The sequence below is a fragment of the Canis lupus genome, chromosome 5 (assembly GCF_011100685.1).
Source record: "Canis lupus familiaris isolate Mischka breed German Shepherd chromosome 5, alternate assembly UU_Cfam_GSD_1.0, whole genome shotgun sequence".
Taxonomy (NCBI): Eukaryota; Metazoa; Chordata; class Mammalia; order Carnivora; family Canidae; genus Canis; species Canis lupus.
The window spans coordinates 12,905,400-12,927,570 of NC_049226.1; the positions used below are offsets into that span (position 1 = coordinate 12,905,400).

The following is a 22,171-nucleotide window of genomic DNA, read 5'->3' on the forward strand; positions in this document are numbered from 1 at the left end:
TGGCAAAACCAAGGGCCAAGAATAAAAGTGTGGCAAGAATAGGTTTAATTAAAAGAACTTTAAAAAAAAAAAAAAGGAAACCAAAACCAACAAACTATAATCTTTCATTTAGAGATTTCTAATGACTTTGATAAGAAAGTCAATAAAGGGAAGCTATTAAATATTAGAACACTTCCTTCTTATGTATTTTTAATTAAGATTCACCTCAGGAAATCAAGTAAAAGAAGAAATGAGACATTCTTGTGTTCAACTCAGAATCGGTCTGATCGTGAACACCTAAACCTTCAACTGTGTCAATGAGATGGTTTTTCATGTGAAAATAGAACACGCACGAACATTGGTTTCTCTCTGGGTGAGGAAGCAGCCTTGTGTCTCACTTGCCATCGGCAGTTGGGTTCCTTAACCCATCTCAATGCTCAGCATTTTCCTAGATCTCAAGATGTCCCAGTTGAAGGAGACACATATTTTTCTCCAGCACTACCAGCTGTCCTCTTAGCCACACGGCATGTGTAACCGGCAAGACCATTTAGAATTTGTTGGCCCTCGCAGAGGACCGGGAGGTCAAAGCACCTCAGCACAGATTGCTTCTCCATCCCAACTTCTTCAGCCCAGTGCCAGTGCGATGTGGGGCCCGTTACATGCAAGACACCAGCAATCATATCCACGCCCACGGTCAAGGACGTGAGGATTTATGCTCAGCTTTTCAGAGTTCCCAGAAAAATGCAAAAATACCATGAGCTTAAATCCAAAACAACTTCAAAATAAGCTTGAAGTGGGTTTTAGTTTGTTTTTAACCTTAAAGAGAGAGGCAGTCCAGGGATTATATTTAGCAGGCCCCGCTTTGCAGTTAATTACAGCAAATGTGTGTTTATGTTCTGTATACAAAAGAGCACGCAGCCTGCTTCTCTTGTACGCCGCACGTTGACGGCCTGCTAATGCTCTGTAAGTACACACGAACAGCCGTACACCAAAATACCTTAAAGCTCTGGCCGCCAGGGTCGACCTCATCCAACCGTTGCTCCTTTTTTTTTTTTTTTGCAAACAGAGCATGCTCTTTTTTTTTTATTTTTTTTATTTTTTATTTTTTATTTTTATTTTTTTTCAGAGCATGCTCTTTAATGCAAAGCTTAATATCAGTAAGAATGATTCCAGTCACCAAGTCCTGAGAGTACTTGAACACAAAGTTTATTTAAGCATAAAACACATGAAAAATGATTTGGTTGATTTGTCAAAGAGAAGGGTCTGGGTCTGGGATGGGAGGTGGGGTTCCCCAGGTCTGCAGACAACATCCCGAGCGGCCAAACTGCCATGGCAAGGTTGAGGGATGTGAGGAGAGGGAAGGAACGCATCATAAACAGAAGTGAGAACACATGCATATCAGAGATCAGACTCTTCCAAACATCAGAAAGACTCCTTAGACAGAGTCGAACCTTCCAGGCATCGCTTCTCAATATTGTTCCTTTCTCTGGAAAAACTATGATCCAGAAACAGCACTGGTTTGACAGATTTTGCTGGTTAGACTTCCGGTCAGACCTCTCTAACCAGAATTTTTTTTTTCCTTTACTGGTTTTTCATGGGAACCAAAGTTTCTAGTGACAACTGTTTAGAGATTTTAGGCAAGATACCTGCTTTCCACAACTGGCTTTTGGAAGCCCCGTTGGGTCCTGAAAGAGGAGCTGGGAGTTTCACGCATTACTGGGACTCTGACTGTTTGAGGCAGATGGTATCACTTTGAGATGCTGGACACTTTCAAATAAGCTTTGACTTAAGGGCACACACCTTTTATCCTACGGGGAGTTGAAGTAAGTAAATTACAGTACTTTATATAGCAACCTTGAGTTAATTATGAGGTCGTGCCTGATTTATAGACAAAATGCCATAGTGAAATCTGGGTCATGATGAGAAGCAGCGTCCAAACTTGAAGTTCAATGGAAGAATTAGAGGCTGTGAACAGAGAGGAACACAGTAAGTCCTATGATGAAAGATAGCTGTTTGGAATCAGAACTCTTTGTGGTACTCAGCGAAATGAATGAACCCACTTTCTTCATTGCCAAGAACTCACTTTATCCAAATGGTGCTGACTGAGGCAGGAAAGCAGCAGAATTAACTCAACCTTTAGCAGAGTCCTGCTAACCTCAGGGAAACCATGTGCTAAGGCTACTGCAAGAAATGTCCTTTGTTGGATCAAATATCGTAGTGCCAGCCACACCCCAGGTAGACTCGGTGACCAGATTTAAGGCCAATATTTGATCCTTAAATAGGTGGGTAACTTTCTTAAAAAAAAAAAAAAATAGTCACCTTCATCTTTTAGATAGAACAGGGCCCCAAAGGTTAAACATATATATAGCTCCAAGATGGTGCTAGAATGCCTCAGCACTTCCCTCATCTTCCCATCTTAATTTCTGGAATTTTCATAGGTCACTTGCTGACTGAGTGGGCCACGCATATGGGTTTCCCATATGCGTGTCTCCCTGCGCCCCCAGCTGCCTGCCCGGAATGGGAGGTGCATCTACCTCTGCAGCTCTTGCCGTCTTCCTGCAGGGTCCCCGTCACACAGCTACACAGAGGCCCATCGACCCGGCTCGTGCAAATCTGCTCACACCCTCCATTGTCCTCACACCAGTCCAGCCCTGAAAGAGAGCCGCTGGTCAGATCAACCGCAGACAGGCCAAATCTTCAATGCGTATCTCCCGGCAAAGCTTCAAACAGAGGAGAGGAAGAAGAAAAGCCCAGGGCTGCTGTGGCTTTTTTGGGTTCATGAAAAGCTTTCATTACGGTGTCCTCCACTTCCTATTCACCAGATTCACATCGTAGTTGAAACACACCCAAAAGTTAGTCCAAGCCTTCAAATGCCATTGTTTTAATTAATACTTTATGATGTGTTTGGGGGGGGACATACGTACTTTTTCTCCTAATAGGTCCCACTGAAATGATCTGTTCTTTAGGTTCTTTGGTATAATCTGTGGCAATCCTGGAATTTTGTGGGCAAGTCTGAAAGACAGAACACCAGAGGGAAAACTCACACAATTAAGCTGATCACTTATTCTTCACCACGTCTCCAACCTCCAAAAGAGGCAGTGGTTCCAGCCTCAAGCACTATCGCTGCTCAGATTAATTAGAACCAATGCATTCTTGATCATGGAGCCCCACTGGGACTCTGGGCTTTATGTTGAACAGAATTAAATATATTCTCCACATTAAGAATTGGATTCAAAGAGGCTCCCTTCCCTTCCCAGGAATGAGGACCGTTGCACCGCATCGGGCAACAGGGTAGGCGGTGGCGTCTGTAAGTGGCTCTGCCCATAATTCGCAGCTTGATTCTGCAAGTGTTGGGGAAGCATAAAGCTGGAGCGTTAAAGACCAGGGGGCAGATACCAGGGCAGTAAAATCTTAGGGACACAGCCGTATGTGGTGAGGACGTAAGCCTGGCATGGAAGAGAGGACAGATTTGTCACGTCTTTCCAGCAGCCCCCCGCCCGCCACCCCCAGAGCTTCAGGCCCTGGCGTGGATCTGGATGAGCTGTAGGAAAGTGGCTGTCTAAAGAACACCTGGATAAAGTATCCTGAAGCCAGGAGTTGCTTTGGGAGTGTGGTGGACCTTGTCCCCACTGTTCCCTTCAGATTCAGGTGGCCAGGCTCCTTGAGACTCTGGTGCTGGGGTGGTGGTCCTCCCTCCCCCAGGGGATATTTGACAATGCAGAGGGTAGAGGCATTTTTGGGTGGGGCAACTGGAGAGGAGGTACTCTGCGTCTAGTGGGTAGAGGCCAGGGATGCTTCTCAACATCCTATGATGCACCGAACAGTCCCTATGACAAAGAACGATTTGGTCCAAAAGGCCAACGGTACCAAGGTTTGAGAAGCCCCAATCTAGTGCTCTGCCCATGACAGACTGACATTTCAGAGACAAAGAGGAGTAAATGGACATCATTCTACCGCATTCTCTCTGCTGCTGTCTCACGAAAGAGGACTTCCGCCCTTATAAGCATCTGGGTTGGAATCACCCAATTTAGCCACTTCCTAGTGCCGCGTGAGTGCCGCAGAACTCTCAGGGGACACCCAGATCCTGGCCTCTGTGATCTCCATGTTGGGAAAACTGGGACAGTGAGAAACAGGGCCAGGCATCCCATTTTCACACCCTCACTTACTATTTTACAGGAGTACTTCTCGGAATCACACAGTGATACTGCGCAGTGAAGGTGAACCTCGTCATAGTCCCCAATGAACTTGAAGACGGTGACGTGAAAGCGACAGGTGAGTGAGACACCGTTCTCCTCGATGCCAATGGTGTTATCTTTAATGTTCTGACACCTATTCAGGAAAAAATGGGATCTTTGCTTCACACATTGGCTTTATTTCACAAAACAAAAAACAAAAAACAAAAAAAAAAACCTCATCACAATAGGGTCTGGATGTCTTTGCATTTGAGATGACCTCTGGGCTCTGTGGGGTTCTCATTTGCTACCAGTCCTATATATCTTCATGGTTTGTTTGAAAAGCATCAAATAACACCTCAAATTAGTATCCCAACTACAACCAAAAGTGAAATGATGGCCCCCTACCCCCCTGCAGCTTCACCTTCTCATGGTGCCCTCACCACCCTGAGCTTTATTGATACAACTCAACACACATGATGATCAGTCCCCACCTCAGCTGTACTTCCTCCGGCCAATTTCCAGGGTGGGGAGAGGAGGGTCCCCTGCTTCAACCCCTATTGGGCTGCTTTTGCACATGTTCAAAGAGGTGGGAGCTGGAGGATGAGGAGGAACTGTCTGGGATGAGCTGAGACTCCTTATGCTGTAGGTGGCCACCTCTTCTCCAGCTCCCCCACCGCACCCCCACCTCTTCGTGGTACTGAGCCAGTGGCCAGTGACGGCCACACACAGAGTTCCCCAAACGCATCACAGCCTCTTATGCCCCATTGCCTTTTCCATATGAAGTTTCCCCAATCTAGAATACTTCCCATGCAGGCAATTCTCCTGCTCTTTCCCCAACACCAGTCTGTGGCACCCCCTTCTCTACAAATACCCCCTAGCACCACCCTGACCAGGCAGGAACAGGTGGCCTTCCCTGGATTCCCAGAGCGCAAGAATCAGGTTGTAATCCCCACTGCGTCTCGAACACACTATAGGACACGCAGGATGGATCTAACCATCTTTGTGGATGAATGAATGAGGGAACAAATGCATGGTGCCACCATGGCCAAGGTTGGCCAGTACAGGCCAAGAAGTTATCTAAAAATGATGAAGATAAAAAGAGTGACTCTTCTTCTTCTTTTTTTAATCTTTCCTTCCCTGAGCCCACAGAATTAAATAGCTTAGTGATAAGGAAAATTAAAACCTGAGGTTATCCCTCCAGCATCCCCACACCTATTAGGTTTTGTAATCAGTCTTCAAGGCAATTGTCTCTTCAATGTTTCAAAATTAAAACCTACTTGCCATACTTTTCATTGTCACTATTATTCATTTGAATGATCTAAATTGGTTCGAAGTTTCAAAAATGTTGGCAGCCCTCCAATCTTCACATGGGCCTTCCCTCTTAACCAGACCACCCCCTCCCAGAGAGGGGACTTGATCTTGGGGTACCAGAAACACATGGAGCAGAAGCACGGAGCCTGGGGAAGCGGGGACACGCTAGGTGGATGCGTGCCTTGGTGTGAGCACACAAGCCAAGCACCCGAACCCTTTGTCCACCATCAGAGGAACAACTGTCCTTTCCTCTGTCCAGGTGTGTGAAGAGGAGGGAGAAGTGACCGGCATGTTGGGACTTCTGAGTCACTGGGAGGTGCCACTGCTGCCCTCAACGGAGCTGGAGAGGAAGAGCTGACCACCCTACCCCCACAAAATTCTGATGCAAACCTATTTTGCTGCTCATGCTTTCATCACTGTGCATTCGTTTTCCCACCAGACAAGTTCACCAGGTAAATAATGATCATGTCCCTCCAGAAAAAGGTCAGAGGGACTCATGAATTAAAACACCTCCATATGACGAAAGCAAACAAGAGTTTCACCTGAAGGTTTTTGTTTAGGTCCTGGGGGAGGCTGAGATTTATGAACACGCTCAATCGCTCTCCTCTCTGGGTCAAGTCTATTAAACGCTGTTTAAAAACTGCTAAATGCCACTGTGTCCTCCAAAGGAGACAGAGGCCTGATAACTGGGCTCACATCTGCACAGGGGCTTAGATCTGAGATCTTTCACTTTAGGAAAGGACTTTGATGGGAAGGAGAGGCATCCAGGCTGTGAGCCACCAAGGTGTCACCAAGTCCTTCCCTTTGCCTCTGAAGAGCCTAAGAATCAGCTCAGGAAGTCAAAAGCCCCAGCACTCCGTGCCACAAGTCCTGGCCAGCCAGCTGGGAGGTGGTGTGTCTTAATACTTGAAAGGATCTCTCTTCTGCCCCTGGCCAGCTGAGTGGCCGCGGGTGAACTGTGTACCTAACTTCTCTGCAAAGTAGTTGGATATTTACTGTTTGCCCAGAACCACACCTTCTTTTGAGAAACTATTTCTTTTCAACCTTAAAGCTAATTATAGTATCCACAGTCCTCCCTGACCACCTCAGGGCAGGTGTGTTGACTCAGGCTAGTGATAGGGGTCAGGACCCCTTAAACCCCAATCTGGCACCTTAGCATACTGAGTATTTTTTTTCCTAAAGATTTTATTTATTTATTCACGAGAGACACACAGAGAGAGGCAGAGACACAGGCAGAGGGAGAAGCAGGCTCCCTGCGGGGAATCTGATGTGGGACTTGATCCCAGGACCCCAGGGTCTTCCTGAGACAAAGAGGCTCAACCACCGAGCCACCCAGGTGCCCTGGCATACTGAGCATCTTAAGGTGAAGGAGTTTGAGAAAACAGCAGAAGCAAAAAGGTCACCCTGAACTCCCCCTGACTCCTGTCCCCTGAGACAGGTCAGAAAGCCCTCATGTGTTGAGGTGCCCTCCCTCCTAAAGGAAGGGAGCATCCTTCTCTCCGAAGACAGAGGACACCACGAAGAAGCCTGTCTAAGAGGTTTTTCCAGCTTTCTCCTGTTAGTCTGTCTTTAATTGTCACAGCTGGCCAGAATTACTGTCACTTGACATAACCAGCATGTTTTTATTTTTTTATTTTTTTAATAAAAGAGATTGCTTTTATTTAAATAAAATAGAAAAGACACTACATTCATAGAACCAGCATGCTTTTAAAAAATAAAAATAATTCTCATTTTTGTTGGGTGGTCTAGAGTCCTTTCTCCTGATTCATTCCTGTGGTAAATTATGTTACATAAGCTCTGTGCTTCCGGAAACAGTAGGTGCCAGGCATTTAGCGGTGAATAAGAAGAAACTCCTGATTTTATAGGCAACTATAGTTTATTCTATTTATGCTCTTATTCTATTCTGTTATTCCAGTTCTTTTCAGACTTTGACAGGTGTCCTGTTCACCAACCATCAATTATTCTCATGACATGCTTTCATTTGCAGGTGATCCACATTTCTCTCAAGCTGAAATGCCAAGTAGGCAGAGAAGAGTCCCCTCCTGGATTACACTGAAAATATTTTGTAGCTAATCCCACAGGGACTCAGGGACCTACTACTAAGTTGCTGTTGACTTTAAGCAACTTGCTTTGGTCTCACTAAGCCTCAGCCTGCTCATCTAAAGCAAGGCTTACAATGTCTACCTCACAGGCTGTGAAGAGAATTCTAGTTCATGGATGTAAAATACAAACACTAGCTGCCATTCGCTTCTCCAAAGATTGTTGAGATTGTTGACCAAGATTCATACTAAAGGCTCTGAAACTGTCCTCTGATAAGAGGCCACTCACCCTCCTTCAATGATGAAGTATCGGAGTTTGTCATTGCTGTCACGGGAGGGGGTGGCATAGCATTTGTTCAGCGTCAGAATCAAATGTGTGGAGTCAGCTCCAACCACAAAGACCCCTACATACAGCACATCTCGCGTCGTCAACACCACTTCACCCTGGCGATAAGGATGTTTGTAGGAGGCATTTTTGTAGAGAGCCATCTTGGTGGTGAAGCTGCCTTCTTGGGTTGGAACTGTGAGGTTAATGACACTAAAAGGGAAACAATCATGAGGTGAGGAACCCCAGACCCCAAGTTATATTTATTCAATCACTACCACTTTCAAGCTAAAAATGCAGAGGGAAGGCAAAACAGAGGAGAGTAAAGTCTAAGTCCAAAATGGTACCCACAAGCCACATGTGGCAATTAGAATTAAATTTAATTAAAAAAATCAATTCCTCAGCACCCCTAATCACATTTCAATTGCTCCGTTTCCATATACAGCTATTGTATTGGATAGCAATACAGTACGTTTCCATCATTGTGGAAAGTTCTATTGAGCAGTGCTGGTCCAAGGTGTTTAGGTGCAGAAAATATGAACTATTTCTTCTCCAGTGTTTCAAAGACAAATGCTAGCAAGCAATTTTGATTATGCTAACCTTGACTGTCAAGGAAAAGACAAAGCAATGCACACAGCCCATGAGATTCTTTACCTTAGCATAGGCTTCACAACAGAATCTAAAGAGATCTTGATATCCAGCTCATAAGCGCACGAAAATTCCACATTGATCGTCCGGTCCCTAGTGATGATGTTGCCGGTGTTGTTGGCACTTTCGATCCAGATTGTGTTTTTATACATAATATGAGTGCCATTGGACTGCAGAGCAAAGGAAGGTCAGAAATCATTAAATGTGGGAGTATGTGGCTTGCATTTCAAATCCTCAGCCCTGAAAATGGAGATGTGGCTTCATTCCACACATAACCCAGAGACTGGTGTAAGTCAGGATGGAGCCAGCTTCGGCATTTCCTAACAATAATAACGAAAGGACTGCGACAGATGTCAACAGCACCCTTCAGTCTGACAACCTTGAGTGTCCACGGAGGCTGGATTCACATACCCTGAATTCTAACGACGACCAGCCCCAGTCATCTGTGGACACCCAAGCTGGGGACATCCCGAAGCATTGCCATCCTGGGGTAATATAAACCTTCCTTTTCACTTCCTAATCTAAAATCTCTCCCCCACCAATCTTCTACCAAGCTTTCCCACAGGTACCACAATGAACAAATGCAGGTTGCACTGCTCACTCATCCACCTCCTGATAAAGCATTAATGCACACGGGGAGGAGGAGGAGAAGAGGAGGAGGAGGAGGAGGAGGAGGAAGCGAAGCAGAAGAAGAAAAAGAAGAAGAAGAAGAGGAGGAGGAGGAAGAGGAAGAGGATGACTATGGGGGAGGAGAAGATGACAACGATGACAGCAGAAAGGAACAGGGGGATAAGAAGCAAGAAGCTTTGCCAACCTATCAATTGGATAATCTGACATAAAAAGTTGGGACCTTGATGTATCTCTGCAGCCAACTGTTAAATGGTGTCTGGGACACCCTTCCCCCCCAAAAAAACAGCTGAACCCAGCCATCTGTACCTGGAAGAAGAAGAGAAGCATGAACAAAGTAACAAAAATTTGTCAATACGCAGGGCAGAGGATGCCAGCAGACAGCGTAAACTGAGGACAGGAACCTGCCACTTACCATGAGCTTTCAGTTCAATTAACCACTCAGCACCAGACGACTCTTCTCCTTGATGTCTTGCATTTTGTATACGCCTTGTGCTGTTTTCCACGGAGGATATTTCTAAGCAGACCACCCTGAAGTTGGCTTTAAAGACACTCAACGTGCAAACACCCGGCGCTGTCACTACCTCGGCCAGATGTTCTTTCCGGCCCCAGGTTCTCACCTGCACAATGTTGCCACAGTTCCCTTTGGTGTTGTTGATCTGAAAGGAGATGAAATCTTCCCCCTCGATGTGGGAGCACCGCCTGTCGTTGATCCTCACGCCCTCCCTCTCAAAGCCGAGCTGGAAGAGTTTGCACTTAGATATGGAAACTTCCATCTGGGCCGCCTTGCAGGTCACCTCGGCATCAATAATGTCATGGGAGTCTGTAGGGAACAGTTATAACAGGAAGGCTAGTCAGAGGGAGCTGGTGGTGCTGCAGGGGTGGGGGTGAGGCATCCTGTTACCGGGGGCTAATGATCTTCATGCAGTGGCTGGGCATTTCTAATTAAGCTTTGATCCAACCAAATGAGTATATGAATTCATTCAAAACAATAGCTGGGACACCGTTAAGCTTTTTTTTTTTTTTTACAGATGAAAATGCTAATAAAATGTTTTGTCTTTTCTTCACAGACCCAGGACCTCATCCCACTTTGATGGGAGTGACTTCCCCATAAGCTGCACGCCGCATCTGGCTTATCCCAGAGTGGCTGAAGGACATGCCCTTGGGTGACAGCAGCATTGGGCAGGCCACTCCTAAGGCCCCCACGGACCCCCAGGCACGCTAGGAGCACTTGCTTTTTGACACGATTGCGCCAATTGACATTTTCCAGGAGCACATAAACAGAGGGCTAATGAGCCCTGTAGAAACAGAGAGAAGCATTTCATCTGCTCAGGTGAAACCCTTGAACAGCACCCCTCCTAGGAAGCCTTTTGGTTCATTATGATGTTACAATTTAGCACTCCTGAGTTATTTGGTTCAGGCAAGGGCGCAGAACTGGGGGGGTCAATGCAGCCCCCCTTCAGGCCAACATCACTGGTGTGCCCCACAAGGCTATTCCTACCCCTAAGGGGCTGCCCTTAGGGGTTAGGACTGGGACCTGGGGTCCGAGTTGTTTACTGTTTGCTTCAAACACTGCAGTTGTTTCTTCACCAATTAATGGCTTTCAGCGAGCCTGAAAGCACCTGGCACCCTGCTCCGAGGCCTCTGTGTTTGCTGCCCACTGCCTGACCTCCCTGTGAGCCTAAGAGATCAACTGGGATCTCTCAGATGTTAAATACGGCCCCAGATGGAACTGGCTGATTCTATCCACGCACACATTTAGGTATTATGATTTATTGAAGAAAAGGATGTCGCTATGAGGAGACGAGCATTAGCCTACTTTGAAGACATCAGGCTGCTTCCTGGTTCTGCCCCAAGGCTCCCCAGGGCTTCGCACCGCGGGTCTCTAACTAGCGAGGCCGCAGGGGCTCCACCCTTAGAGCCCTTCGGGCCGCCAGGCGGGGAGGTGGCAGGTGTCACTCACTGTTGTTGTAAGGCGGCGGCTCCACGCAGCCACACAGCTCTCCTCCGTTTTCCAGCTCACAGGTCCGGTTGGGACAGTCCGCCCCCACACAGGGATCCTCAACCACTCCTGCTAAAAAGGAAAACAAACAGAAACACGCACGATTTGATTTTCACACCCACGCTCGGCAGCAGGTGGCTGCACCCTGGACTTGCCACTGTCGTGGAACTGGCGGCGGTCAGATGGCAGCTGCGAATGAACAGACCACTTTTCCAGAAAGTGATGACAGCACTAGTGATCGGGCCCCTGCTCCAGGCCCTGCACCCGGCTTCATGCTTGGGGCCGCGGTGTCTCCCCTAACCCTCACCATCATTCAGGGACCTCATTTCCTAGCTGACACGTGCCCAAGGTCCACACAGCGGAAGGTAGGGGGTGAGGATGGAACGCAGAGTCACCCTGAACCGCCAACATCTACCACGATTACTGTTCTTAAGATACCCTGTTCTACGCATGACATGCATTTGTATCTTTGTACTTGTACAGAGTAGGGGCCAACCCTTTATCTCCATACTCCCTGCACCCAGCCTCCTCAAAGCTGCTGCTCAATAAATATTTGTCAAGAATGAAAATTTCAGGGCCAGTTAAGTCCCAGAGAGGTCCTTCGAATAGGACTTGCTGGTCTGCTTTGATTCATAGCCTACTTTCCCCCCATAAACTTCTATGTACTTAATTTTATAAAAATAGACCAACCAAAGTCTACACTCGGCTCGCCAGCGCTGACTTAGATTAATTGTACTGTTTTGCCAACAAGGGTAAAACTGTAAGTAAAAAAGCAAATGTATGTGGCGTGTCACCATCATCATATTATAAACAATTATTTCTGTAGCAGATGAGTCCACAGACCACCTGCAAGATCGTCAACTCCCCGGTTTAAGGAACACTAATTGAGAGCATTTTCTTTTAGAAACTTGTTTCCTTATTTAAAGAATCTCTCTCCCGATCAGATATAATAATCCTCCTATTCATCATGGCATGGGATGGTGAGTGCTAAAGAAACAACAACTGTTCCATCCCAGCATGAGCCAAGTTAGCTTTAAGAATTTAAAAACAAAGCAAAACCCCATGCTGCCTCAGATGCGTCTCCTGACTCAGCTGCCATGCCCCTCTGCTAAGTATCTCATTGTAATATGTGGGAGGTCAGGGGTGGCTTAGCATCACCCTGTCTTAATTCCCAGAAATTCAACTAAAGGAGAGCCATCGGCAGAATGGAAATACATTTATTTTTAAAGGCTTCCTTTTTTAAAGATCCTTTCACTTGACCAGTGTGTCCAGTACCTACACGGTGCTAAATACCCAGCAGCCACTCAACGGAACATTACAGTTGATTAACACAGCATGAAAACAACCCAGAGATTAACAAAAGCGTGGAGGTTACAGTCCACAGAAGGAAAAAACACCTCACTTGGAAATATGTTGGTCCTTATGCCAGTTAGCAGATAAGACATGCCCTTCTATAGAGGGAAAATTTTAAGGTTTCAAGACAGTTAATTTTAAACTTACTTTAAGTACTGCTTATTAGCACAACAGGGTAAAATATTAAAGTTATCAACAAATTATATTGATTTCCAGCAGAGACTAGTAATTTGCTTATTAAGAGTTTCTGAAATCACTGGATACCTATTTTAATCAACGACATTGTTTTTAGTTCTGAATTAAGTGCATCCCTACCCTTGATCAGGGTTAGTCTGCAAATGTATTGAAATGCACGCAGTCTTGCAAGGTGCCAGTTTTCATGGTGGTACCTGGTTGCACATCGGGTTGGTGGTGCATACACATTCTGTTGGCCACAATATCACACTGCATTAATGAGACAGGGGACCATTTATGTATATGGACACATATATGTATATGACAGATTAATATGCTTATATACATATTTGCTCCATCTATTTGATTAACTTAGTAAGAAAATGAACAAATAGTATAATGGATTTACACATCAAAATAATTTCTTACTACAGAAGAAATATAAGAATCGATAGCTCTACTGGGAGATGGGCATTAAGGAGGGCACGTGATGTGATGAGTACTGGGTGTTATGTGCAACTGATGAATTACTGAACTCTACATCTGAAACTAATGATGTACTGTATGTTGGCTAATTGAATTTAAATTTAATAAGAACAATCTATAGATCTTTATTTTATCAGCTAATTGAATATATGTACAATCCCTTTACAAATCCAATCACAGCGTCCTTTCAAGCCAGGCAGATAGAGTCAGCTCGGCTCCAACTCAACTTGCCGCCTGCCACGTGCCTTTTGTTTCTGAGCTGGGCTCTGACCCCTGGTAAAGGAGGCGGGAAAGAGCTGGATTTGAGATCTGATATCAATCAGGATGCCATCCTCTCTCCCTCTACCTCATAAGTCTCTAAATTGGTGTTCCTCCAACCCAGAGACCCTCATCTTCCCAAGCTGGTGTCCCAAATTCCATAGCTGGAGAGGAACCACAGGTGAATGAGGTTCCCCTGAAAGGCCCCCCACGGAATCTCTGCTGTAGCTCTCAACTCTTTGACCCCGGGGACAGACGTACAGCTAGAGGCCGGCCAGCCAGCCAGGCCTAGACCAAGTGGTGTTGCCAGCAAAGCTGCTCTTTTAACTTAGGAAAGAACCCATGGAAATAAAATAATTCTCTTACAGCAATTCTCCTTCTCAATCCACTCGGTGCTGAGGATCCCGAAGGAGCGACAGGACTCCCCGTAGGCGGCCAGGGAGCCGCACAGCTGGAACTTCTTGTTGTTGTAGCAGCCATCCAGGTAGCAGGACTCGTAGAAGGGGAGGGGGTCGAGAAGCCCGTAGCAGGGCTGGAAGAAGCCCTTCATGTCCGTGAGCTTGAGGCAGTAGCCGTCGCCCTGCATCTTCTGGATGTGCACGTTATCGCACATGGCTGCGTACTGTGAGAACTGCAGCTCGTTGCAGCTGGGGGCGAGAAGTCTGGTCAGGCAAAGTGAGGCCAAGACAGCCCGAGACCCCCGGTGGGAGAGGAGACCCCATCTCCTACCTCTTCTGCTAGCCCAGGAGTCAGGGAAGTATGCTGATCCCAACACTAGCTGGCTATATAATCTTAGGTGAATCAGGTACTACTGGCCTCGATCTATCCACCTAAGAAAGTGATGCAGTAATTCCTATTGTGCTATCACTGGAGAAGTGAGGGTCAACTAAAATAATAGGTCGGTGTCCAAAGTGTCAGATGAAAGGCAGATATTGATATGATAACCGAGAACCTTTGACATAACTGATACAGTAACCATGAACAGGCATTGATATAATACCAATAAGAACCATAATAATAATGAGTTATTATTATTAGTTAATAATAATGGTAGTTGGTAGTGTCCAGGAGCCTTCTAAACCACTTCCCATATAGCTATCAGAGACCAAAAGCAAAAACCTTCACAAAAAAATTGATAGCCAGCTGAAATAGTTTATAAAGGAGGAAAAGGAAGGAAGGAAGGAAGGAAGGAAGGAAGGAAGGAAGGAAGGAAGGAAGGAAGGAAGGAAGGAAGGAAGGAAAGAAGAAAGGGAGGAAGTCAGGGAGAAACTCAAACAGAATCGTACTTCCTCAGGAGGAGAATCTGGACTTTGCCACTTACAGGGTCCCTCAAGTAAGTTATACTGGTCTAGATTCCATTTCACCTAGAACAGGAAGAGCTCAGACTAGATAGTGCCTGAGGTTTTTTCCAGCTCTGGGGCCCATAATTCAGAATAGTCTAATTTATAAGATAGTATTTGGTTTACATCTGCATCATTTCCCCATCTGGGTATTTAGCTGATGCTAAAGTACTAGGGATGGAGCCATTATACAAGCAAAGAAATACCATGAGAAAGAAGCACATCTATAGATCCAGAAATGTTTAAACAAAATTCAGTAGCTTAGAGGTAACCTGCATTAAGTACCTTTGGGATAACTTGTTTAGCTCATTCTATCTCAGGTGGTCCAAGAGGGGCCTCATAATAACTTCGATGATTTCCATTTTTCAAAGGCTTTTCTGATCTCCACCACCCTCAACCTGCACAACCACAACCACACTTTCCAGTGAGAGTCATGGGTACACAATTAGACCCAGCCCCGGGGAGCAAGGGATAGCCCTTCTCCCAAGCTGCAGGTGGGCAGCTGGCCAAGACCTCAGTGTTTAATCCTGGGCACCCTCTTCTGCTTGGCCAAGGGCTAGATGACATGAAAACTCAGAATCATATCCTCTAAGCCCAATTCCTTCCCTCCGCCACTCCAGAAATAGCTGAGACCCCCGTTATGCCTATTTGCCTCCTGAAAACTCCAAAGACCTGGGGCTCAGCTCTTTGCAGAGGTGGAGCGGTGATGCTATAGAGAGTGCATTCCTCATTAACACCTGTCATGGACATGGGGGCGGGGGGGAGGGATTTGGGACACTGAGTCTAGGAGCTAGGACTCTCACCTCTTCTGCATGCCATTGGTTTTCCAGCTCTGGGCCAGTACCACGCTGCTCACCACTGGCTTCCCCCGCAAGGTCACATAGTCATCAGTCATGTCCCCATTGAAGTTGCCACAGAGGCCACACACTTTGTTCTGCAGCCTCTCACTGATGCTTATCTTTATGACATTGAAACCATTGTAGTAGATCTGGATGTCGGGGCTGGTGTCAATCACCAGGAACCCCTCACTGCTGTAGATTTTGGTTGCCAGCCCGGTTATAAATGGAACATTCACTTGTGTGCCATTGACCTATTGTGGGGGAAAGAAAGTAAATTACCACAAAGCAAAGGTTGACAAACTGTTACTGTAAAGGGGCCACTGTAGATGTTTTAGGCTTTGTGGGTTATATGATCTCTGTTGCCACTCAACTCTGCCCTCGGGGCATGAAAACAGTCATAGACAATATGTAAGTAAGTTAGTGAGGCTGCATTCCAATAAAGCTTTTTTTTTTTTTTTTTAAATGGCAGCAAGTAGATTTGGTCAAATTCTATAGCTTGCTGACCCCCGCCCTACAGTTTAAGGGCATTTACTCATTATACTGTCCAGAGTTCCCTCAAAAGAAGCAAAACATGTAGGCAGAAAGATAAGAAAACATTACAAAAGTACAATCCACTACAAATGGCTGGGATTTTTGTATAAAACTTTCCCCAGCATAAGCCAATTACTGAAATGAAATCCCAGTCCTGTGCTAAGGAGTATCTAACACACGATTAAAATGAATCTGGGGATCACTGCCATGTTTATTGTTTTCTTGTATAAAATGTCCACACTGGAGGGCCCCTCATACACACCCCAAAGGTCCTATAGGCGCAGTATTTTCTGCATTCGTCATTCTCCTACTTACTAACAGTTTCTTTTCTTAGCCCTCAGCACAGAACATAACGTGCTTTTCCTGTACTTACCAAATAAATTGAGTTTTTTTCCCCCAGGTTATTAGTAACTTTTATTTCTTTTTTAAAAAAAGCAGAAGCCCTTTTAGAAAATATGATTCTTTGCCATTTTGGCCAGCTTGGAGTATTTTATTCAGTAATAATGTCAGTTTTGCTCTCTCGGGCGGTCATTTTGACTTTCTAGCTCCCGTATTCGGGAGCAATGCAGTTGTGTCTAGGTGGGCCAATTTGCAAGAGGAATTGGAGTGTCAAAAACAGTAGCAGCTTTCATTGAAGTTAAAAAAAAAAAAAAACATTAAAATCCAGACTCTTCCTTTTAAGCCTGCAAAATACTGCCAGTCTTTTGCCTAATGCTGGACCCTAAGCTGTCTGATGATTCTTCAAATAAGGATACGCTCCATGCATGATTATCTGAGCCAGTGGGAGAGAGAAGAATATACACAATGACCCTTAATTCTGGAAAATGTTAAGTGTGTGTCCTGGCTCTCTCCCTGACCCTCCCCAGCTGGAATCACAGTATGGAGACTGGCTCCGTCTTTCAGGTCTGCCAGCTTGTGCACAGTGCTGTTTAGCTGAGAGGCTGGAGGTCACTTTCAGTAGATCATGAGAGTAGATTATATCTTACATGGAAGGGGTGGGAAGAATTCAAGTTGGGAAGCCATATCAGTTATGGGGTGGGTTGGAGAGTCACATTTATTTATATGCAAGTCTAATAAACCAGAGACCAGCCACCAGGCTAAGGAAGGGGGCCATCCTAGGAGAAATCCACCATATTCAGCGTCCTATTGTCTTTCACTTGCTATGTCATCACGGAGCCCTCTGATAGTGGGGGATGCTCTCATCAGGTTTTTAGCAAGGTAGCTATTTTTGTAGGCAAATGCTTGCCTTCTCCCCACTTTTTAGAAAGGATGGCAGCGATGAAAGAGCTGGTCTTGGTACAGCTGAGCTGAGCCAAGAATACTTTTAAAGGCTCTGAAAAACAAACAACGTGCTTTTTGGAAATTAATCCAGAGTCAAAGTTGGCCAACAGGGTGGCCACCCTACCTGTGCCACCCCGAGGATTATCTACCATTTTATCACCCGGGACTCTTATCAGCACCCACGTTGTCACTACTGGCCTCGGAATTGTCAGCGAGGGACAGAACAGGGCCCGTCCTTCTGCCTGCAGGGTCTGTAGCTTTCCTTCCTTGCAATCTGGCCGTCTGTGTAGGGCGCACGTGGAGCAACAAGCTATTATCCCCACCCCGGGTCATCAGGGGTAAAAAAAACCCAGCCCTGGCTCCGGGCCACGCTTCTCAAGGTTCAAGGGCAGGCTTGTCACCTTGACAGTATTTCGGTCGTTGATGAGAATCTGCTCTTCGTTAATGTAGAAGTAGACGGGCGAGATGATGGTGAGGTTGGGCGCCGACCACTTGTCGAAGTTGATGATGAGCTGGAAGGAGATGTCGGGCAGCTTCTGGCAGATGGTGGAGAGCACGAAGGCGCAGTTGGCGGGGAAGCGCAGGAAGGCGCCGTCGAAGGTGCGGAAGACGCCGCCGCCCGCCGCCAGGCAGTAGGAGGTCCGGGTGCTGAAGCAGCCCCGCACCCCGTTGCGCAGCGCGCACTCCTCGTCCGACTTGCACTGGCGCGGGTCGCACTGGATCAGGTTGCGGCGGAAGCAGCGGCAGCGCCGGGTGCAGTCGCTGTTCCAGAAGAGCTGCTTGGGCTGCAAGAGACGCGGCGGCGGCTGTGAGGCTGCGGACCCCGCGCCCCGCCGCCCCCCGCCGCCCCCGCCGCCCCCCGCCGCCCCGGGCGCCCGCCTCTGGATGGGGCTGGAGGGCGCGCCCCGGGCAGGACCGCGCTGACCTCAGGTCCGCGCCCCTGGACGCCAGACACTATGCAAGTCGGTCCTTATTGGTTTCCATCAAGAACTTGGGAATCGGGCAGCCCGGGTGGCTCAGGGGTCTAGCGTGACCTTGGCATGACCCTGGAGACCCGGGATCGAGTCCTGCATCGGGCTCCCTGCATGGAGCCTGCTTCTCCCTCTGCTTCTCTCTCTCTGTCTCTCATGAATAAATAAATCTTTTTTTTTTTTTTTTTTTTTTTTTTAAGAACTTGGGAATCTCTACAGCTGGATGGTGGAAAGAATCACAGCCAACCTGTGAATGGCTAGCCATTAGAGGAAGCAGGTGAAGACGGGGGGAAAAAATTTCTTGGGAGAAAATTATTCCGGCAAGGACTGTCTCCACTTCGACGATGCAATTCCAACTCGCTCCAGAATGATCAAACTGGCCCTTTTCGTATCTTAAATAGGTTAAAAGAAAGCTGTAGTCGATTCTGATTCCTATTTCAACAGTTCACGGTACTCCTGCACTCGACACTTTGTCTTTATACCTAGCTGTTTGGAATTTAGTCCTGTAGCAAGGACTGCCATTCGTTTGTGTTCTGAAGTGAGGCATCTGGAGAACATGGAGGTTCTGGGTTTCAGGCCCAGGCCTGCCACCCTACCTGTGCCACCCCGAGGAGCACTAGCAGCCTCCCAGAGCCTTGGTTTGCTCAGCTTTATTTTAAGATTTTATTTATTCGTGAGAGACACAGGCAGAGGGAGAAGCAGGCTCCATTCAGGGAGCCCCACGCAGGACTCAGTCCCAGGTCTCCAGGATCAGGCCCTGCGCTGAAGGCAGCACTAAACCACTGAGCCACCAGGGCTGCCCTTGCTCAGCTTTAAATTAGAGGTGATAACACAGTCTTGCAGGGCGGTTGTGAAGATTAAATTAAATATAAGGCATGTTTCCTGGCATAGAGTAGGCACTCAATAAATCGTAGCTGCAGTTCTTACTGAAGAAAAGCTACTCATCCTTCTTGAGAAGGTGAGGGATTATACCATTATCTAAAATACCCATAGCAGAGTATATCCCCCATGGTGGCAGCCTATTTCCTATTCTTCCCCACACAAGCAACAATCTGTAGACACAGTCATACTTGGTGGAGTTTGTGTTCTTGAACTTGCAATGGTTCTAGACTGAGAACTTCCAGGGAACTGTCAGAAATTGGTCATGATTGTCCGGGTGGGGTGTGGTCTCAACAAGTAGACCGTGTGGTACAGATGTAGGCACTAATTCAATTTACCAGAATGGTGCTATCCAGAGAAGAGGTTTTAACGAGGCACAAGAAGGCCTCTGCTTCAGTCTGGTCAACCATTTTCTGCTTTATCTATGGACTTATCAAAATCCCAGCTATCTCATACAGATATGACCCAGATTCAAAGGTAAATAGATAGAGAACGAGATCTCCCAGGACAGGTTTCCTCAGGGCAGTGCACTTCAAGATGCCACTGCTGTTTCTTTCATCCTCAAAGTGAGCTAGTTCCTGGAACCAAGTCTTCCCTCCTTCCTCCTTCCAGACCTGTAAAATAGTCTAGGTGCCAGCAGCCTCGCAAATTGACTTCATTTCTCTTATCAGATTTGCAGAATAATTGAGTGGATGGTCTGGCCTCTCTCTGATAAGAAGTCAGACATTACATGGGCAGAAAGAGAAAAATAACCTGGCATATGTGGATATGATAAAGAGTAAATAACTTATCCCACAGGAGAACTTGATCATGAAGGTAGCTTCACAGTGAACTCACTGGGCCCAGCGCGGCTTTCTTTACCTTAATTAGACCTGGCAATGACAGCGGGGTGATTACCCTACATGCTAATGGCTAGATGTGTTCTCCCTTTATTTCCAAGGAAATTTGTTGTATAAACAAGCCCCCAAGCTTGTTTGAATGGTGGCAAGGAGATGTGCGTTATTTGTTCTGTGAGTTTGCTACTTCCTAGATAGAAGCCGTTGTCAAAACCCACTGACTGTCTGATGAAAATCAGATAATAATGTTTATAGTGCTAATAGCCGCTGAGAGCTGTACCTGCATTTCCTGAGAGTTCCAAGGGCTTTTATACGCATCATTTCATTAACACGCCTGGATTTTTTTATTGACAAAATGCTACGCAAGGGAATAAAAACAACAAACACAATAGCATCTACCAATTACTGAACTGCTAGGTGCCAGGCACTAGGCGAGGCACCTGGCGTAGATTATTTATACAACCACCGAATGGAATTGGTATTAGGAGCCACATTTCATAGACAGGGCACCGAAGGCTCAGGGAAATGACACAGTTCGCTCAGTGTCACATCACCAGTGGTGTGGTTCAGCTAGGATCAAACCCGGCTCCTGTTTCATTATGCCACAGCCACTCAGCATCCCTGTTGAGGGGTGCGTGACACCCCTGATGGATGCAGACACTTCAGTAAGTCTCTGGACCCGGGAGCAGAGATTGCAAGAGTGCTTTTTCAGCTTTGAGCCTGGTTAACCTCTCCTCCAAGACTATGAGAAAGATGAACGTATTGTTATTTCTTTTCTCACATGACCTGCCTCTTCCTTTCGAATAAGCAGTATTTCTAAGACCTAAACCCACCTCTTCCTGGAAGTCTGCCTTGATTAGTTCTAATCTTCTGCTCCACTTCCGTCTTCCCAAACTGAAGCAGATTTCCCACCGAACATGAAACTAAAGCAACTCCCCACATTCCCCGGCTTTTATGTACTCTCAGAACAAAGTTGAGTCGGTTGTTCTTGAACAAGGCAATGCATTTTTACAAAAAGGAGACATTCTTTATTATTTTTTTTGCCTAATTTATTTCCAATTCAGACATTTCAATTCGATTTTTTTTTTTTTTTTTTTAGTGCTGCTATTCTTTTTCATTTAAAGTGGATTAGTTCTGTAGGGTATTATTTTTCACTTGTTAATATGTTATTTTGTAATTGTTCTCTTGTTCTTTAAAGTGCATGTTTTTCTCTCCTGAATAGGCTTATTTTAAGATCCTCAAGGCAGGGGACGTGCTTTATCATCCCCAGCAGCACGTCCAGCACAGGGATCTGCAGATAACAGATACTCGATACTTGCAGTTATTACCTGTCTACTCGCCAATATAGGATGTGCATGTCATTTCAACAGAGACTGGGCTTGAGGCAGAACCACAGACTAAATGCTTTCTCCAGGCAAGACTTTTTCTAGCTTCGTATTAAGGCCCATAAAGAAAGATTTCAAAGTACAAAAACTAAATGATTCAGCGAGCTGTTACATAATGCCTTACTGAGTGACATCTACAAAGGGCACCTTCATCAGCTCCATGCCGAAGTGCCCATAGAGAGGGAAGCAGAGGGCGGAAAGTGGGGGGCACAGCATTAAGTAGTCGGGTAGAGGGCTCTGGGGACAGTGCCCGAGTGACAAATGGCACACAAGGAGATGGTGGCCTTCACACACTTTCATGGAGCTTCAATCGCCCGAAGAAGGAAGGCCATTCCTCTTGGCCTCGAGCACCATATTTTCTAGTTAAAAATGTCCTTAGCTAAGACAGCTACAAATGTCAGATTCACAGCCACCATATTTCCCAGCTATAGCCACATCAGAAGCTTTCAAACTAAGATTTACAGGTGAGGAAATCAGAAGGGCCTAGAGGGAGGCATGGCGGAGAGAGAGACACATGCTAGTGGAGCTCAAGTGCAGGAGGCCTTGCCAGAGCCAAGGACAGTGAGGAGGGCAGTGAGGCCCCAACTCGGTTCCTCGTCGGATTCTCAGGGAGCAAGGGCCTCACCCAACCTCTCCTTAACCTCTCTGCCCCGCCTCAGCTCCCTGCAGACCAGCACCATCTTTTCATAGGGAAGAGGGAAGAGCGGTCAACTGTGACCAAGCTCTCGGAGT

General features: G+C 46.4%; 1 protein-coding gene across 2 annotated transcripts in view; it reads right to left on the bottom strand.

Moving 5' to 3' along the window:
- Positions 1–1,175: 1,175 nt before the first annotated feature.
- The window catches only part of TECTA (tectorin alpha), a 156,070-nt gene continuing 135,074 nt past the window's right edge, over positions 1,176–22,171 (bottom strand). Inside the window, exons 22-32 of one of the 2 annotated variants that reach the window (XM_038535875.1) lie at positions 17,770–18,153; positions 15,521–15,807; positions 13,744–14,024; positions 11,068–11,178; positions 9,725–9,927; positions 8,484–8,647; positions 7,794–8,042; positions 4,146–4,308; positions 2,904–2,991; positions 2,514–2,630; positions 1,176–1,944 (exon numbers count right to left, since the gene is read on the bottom strand). In XM_038535875.1, coding sequence (XP_038391803.1) covers positions 1,844–1,944; positions 2,514–2,630; positions 2,904–2,991; positions 4,146–4,308; positions 7,794–8,042; positions 8,484–8,647; positions 9,725–9,927; positions 11,068–11,178; positions 13,744–14,024; positions 15,521–15,807; positions 17,770–18,153 — 2,148 coding nt within the window. In that variant the 3' untranslated portion in view covers positions 1,176–1,843. Of the gene's footprint in view, positions 1,945–2,513; positions 2,631–2,903; positions 2,992–4,145; positions 4,309–7,793; positions 8,043–8,483; positions 8,648–9,724; positions 9,928–11,067; positions 11,179–13,743; positions 14,040–15,520; positions 15,808–17,769; positions 18,154–22,171 lie in introns of both variants that reach the window. The other variant, XM_038535876.1, reaches the window with a different exon arrangement.